General features: G+C 31.1%; 1 protein-coding gene across 1 annotated transcript; it reads right to left on the bottom strand.

Annotated features, from left to right (window-relative positions):
• Positions 1 to 615: 615 nt before the first annotated feature.
• LOC120178900 (BURP domain-containing protein BNM2A-like) lies at positions 616 to 1,729 on the bottom strand. Its single transcript, XM_039184671.1, has 2 exons — positions 1,619 to 1,729; positions 616 to 1,527 (listed from the first exon to the last, which is right to left on the bottom strand). The coding sequence occupies exons 1-2, from the start codon at positions 1,706 to 1,708 to the stop codon at positions 736 to 738; spliced, it is 882 nt and encodes a 293-aa protein (XP_039040602.1). The 5' UTR covers positions 1,709 to 1,729; the 3' UTR covers positions 616 to 735.
• Positions 1,730 to 3,262: the final 1,533 nt, after the last annotated feature.

Genomic DNA, 3,262 nt, shown 5'->3' with positions numbered 1-3,262 from the left:
CCAACTATGACTCCCATTTTAAATTAGACCTTAAAGTTTTGAACATTCAAATTTCATCCCCAAACTATGAATCTCATTCTAAATTGATCTCTAAACTTTTTTATGTTAGTGTTACACTTTTTTTTTAGTGCTACACTTTTTTATTTTAATTACTTACACCGATATAAATATATGTTAAGTGATATGTTTTTTATAGTATGAATTATAAAAAAAATCGATAAATAATTATAATATATTAACCTACGGTTAACCTGTAATTAAATCTTTAATTGAATCGTTAATAACGATTAACCGTTAGTAGATATATTAATTTTAATGTGTTTGCTTATATTTTTTTCAAAAAATTATTTTTTAAAAACTTAATAATAATATTAAGTTTATAAAAACATATTTTTAAAATTACAAAAAAACCCATATTTTATCAATTTTTTAGATTTGTATATTCTTTTTCAAAATTTTCATTAATGTGAATGTTTTGGGATAAGTTGAACTGATTTCAAATTTCTTTTATCAAGTCTTGAGTATTTTTCTTTTGTCTTGGTGGGTGGTCCGGTGCTTGAACAGAGATAAATATAAATCTCAGTCGCCGGCGCCGGCACCGCACATGCGTCCCAATTTTCTGAACATAACTCAATTTCCACAATCATTTCAACAAATGGCCTTACCCCTCCTACAAAAGTATTCCAGATTCAACATAATTATTAAACCGACAACACAAAGAAGAACGAAATTCATTTACATAGCAGCAACCGGTGTGGTGGTCTTCTGAATCCAAACAAGATCACCCTGACGAAAAACATGGCAAAAAGATCCGCCTTTCTCGATACCCAGCATTCGGAACACTATGTGATCGGAGCTCAAATTCTTAGAATCGAGATGACAAACCACAACAGCCTCCACCTCATCCCCACCACTCTCCGCCGCAAGTCGGAGCTTAAAAGCTTTGGTCCCATAATTCGGATCACTGTGGCAGAAATAAACCGCGTAAAAATACGGGAAAGGATGGCAAGGCACTATCTTTCCAGATCGGATCTCCACCGGAGCTTCCAAAACGGTGTAGCTTTGGATCATCGGAGTCGTTATCGTCGGGTGGGTCGTGGTAACAAATTCGAAACCGACACCGGGTCCGAAAGCTTTTTCAACGAAACCAACCATGGAATCTAAAGAAGTCGCGCAGATTTTGTTTTCCCCTTTGATGGAATCTTCACATGTTAACAACGTACCCAAAAAGGCCTCGCCTTGTCGGGAAACGGGCGGGACCGAGAAGAGGTGGAAAACGGCGGCGGCTTCCTTGGTCGAGAAAGGGATGATTTTGGCCAAGTTTTGAGGCAAAAACAAAGGAGGGTAAAGAGAGAGGTTTCTGATGGGGAAGAAGATGGGGAGCTTTGTACCAGCTCTGAAACTGAGTAGTTCATCCATGGTGAATAAACCTATCTGTGTGCTTTCGGTTTTCTTCTCTGCCAATGGTTGAATGGAAGAAGACGAAGCATTTTCTTGCAAGTCGTCGGCTGCATCGACTCGGCCATACTATGAATGTACAGAGAGTGAGTTGCGTTAGTTTTAGTATGAAAAGAAACATTTGTGTGAATGAATTGATTCGTCGGAAACTGGAAATTACCATTAAAATCAGAGTACACAAAAGGATTGGATATGTGAATCGGACAACCATCTTTGATCTTTTTTGGCGACTTCCCTTCCACGTTGACATTGGGTGCTGCTAAAAACTAATACTACCATTTATTTAGATTTTCTCCGCCAAAATTATTTAGGTAGAATGGTCTTTTGGTCCCTTAACTTTATCATCTTAATCATTTTAATTATTAAATTTTAATTGCTCTCTTTTTAATCTTGAATATTTATTTTTTTAATCTCAAATTAACCTAAATCTAATAGCATAAATAATATTATTATGTCACCAAAGTTAGGTGTGTGATGCAGGTCGATTCGCACTAATCAAGGCAAAGCCTTGAAATATGGAGGGCAAACAAAAACAATATTATTGTGTTCTTATTAAAATTTTGACTTTAATTTAATTTAATTTTATTCTATTCTATTCTCTTATTTTTATTTTTATATTTTAATGCTCTAAGATATATCACTAACAATATAATTTTTGATATCATTAGTATAGAAATCTTTTTGTTTGCTCTGCCTCGCCTTCAAAGTTCTCTCTTGAACTTGTGTTTGCAAAAAGGAACTTATAAAAGATATTTTTCTTTTGAAAACTTTGTCATGATATATCTAATCTATGTATAATATTGTGAGAAATAGTTACAATTTTTTTACTACTACTTAATATCGATAATAGGTATAAAAAATATTTAAAAATATCAAATTTAGATATCTGTACCCTGTCCGAATATTTTTTTTCATTTGTTTTTTTTAAAATATTTTATTTAATATGAATTAAACAAAAAATCTCCCAGAAAAAAATTAAAAAAATTAAAGCATCTACCAAATGATTGATATATGTCCCTACTTATTACAACATATTTGAATATATTGAATTGTAAACAATATTATAATTCCTGTTGTAGATACATGCCCCCATCGTAATAATGCAATTTTGACAAGTCATGACTACTTGTCTAGTGCACGTTATCTTTGTTTTAAATAACATATCTTCTCTAGATATATTTTATTTATTTTTGTGTGAAGATATTTCATGATTGTGCTTATTTAATTTATTTTTTTAACAATAAAAACTATATTTTATTAATTATTGAATGAATTAAAATTATAACGCATCAAAATATAAAATGAAAATTCATCAAAATACTCATATAAAAGTATAAATTAAAATTAAAGATACGAAAAAATTAAAACATTCCAATGAGAATGAAGACCAACATTAAAACCTAATAACTTTAATAAAAACTCCTTATCTCTATTGAATGAGATGCTCTACGAAGTGAAAAATTGAATGGAGAACGAATAGAATAATCTGTCAAGCTGCTTTCCTACACAATCTAATTACATCGACCAACAACTTTTTACCAAAAAAAGGGATCTGATTATACGTCATCACCGACTAACCAATCAAAAAATAAATGTCGTGATGACTTTTATACGAGAACCAAAACGACCACAAAGATATGTGAAAAATATACCAACAACCATGATGATTGTGCCATAAGAACATAAAAAAATCATATCATAAGAATAAAAAATTTTATTTAAAATTAAAAAAAAATAATGATGACCAACATCTACCAAATGATTGATATATGTCCCTACTTATTACAACATATTTGAATATATT

The sequence above is a fragment of the Hibiscus syriacus genome, unplaced genomic scaffold (assembly GCF_006381635.1).
Source record: "Hibiscus syriacus cultivar Baekdansim isolate YM2019G1 unplaced genomic scaffold, ASM638163v2 tig00003507_pilon, whole genome shotgun sequence".
NCBI classification, from domain to species: Eukaryota; Viridiplantae; Streptophyta; class Magnoliopsida; order Malvales; family Malvaceae; genus Hibiscus; species Hibiscus syriacus.
Note: the sequence above shows the minus strand (reverse complement) of the source record. Positions and strands in the feature narration are given on the sequence as shown.

Excerpts from the sequence above, each read along its gene's own strand:
- LOC120178900 (XM_039184671.1), bottom strand. The coding sequence starts at position 1,708 with ATGTCAACGTGGAAGGGAAGTCGCCAAAAAAGATCAAAGATGGTTGTC. Across the intron at positions 1,528-1,618 it reads TGTGTACTCTGATTTTAATG|TATGGCCGAGTCGATGCAGC; the intron begins GTAATTTCCAGT and ends GTACATTCATAG.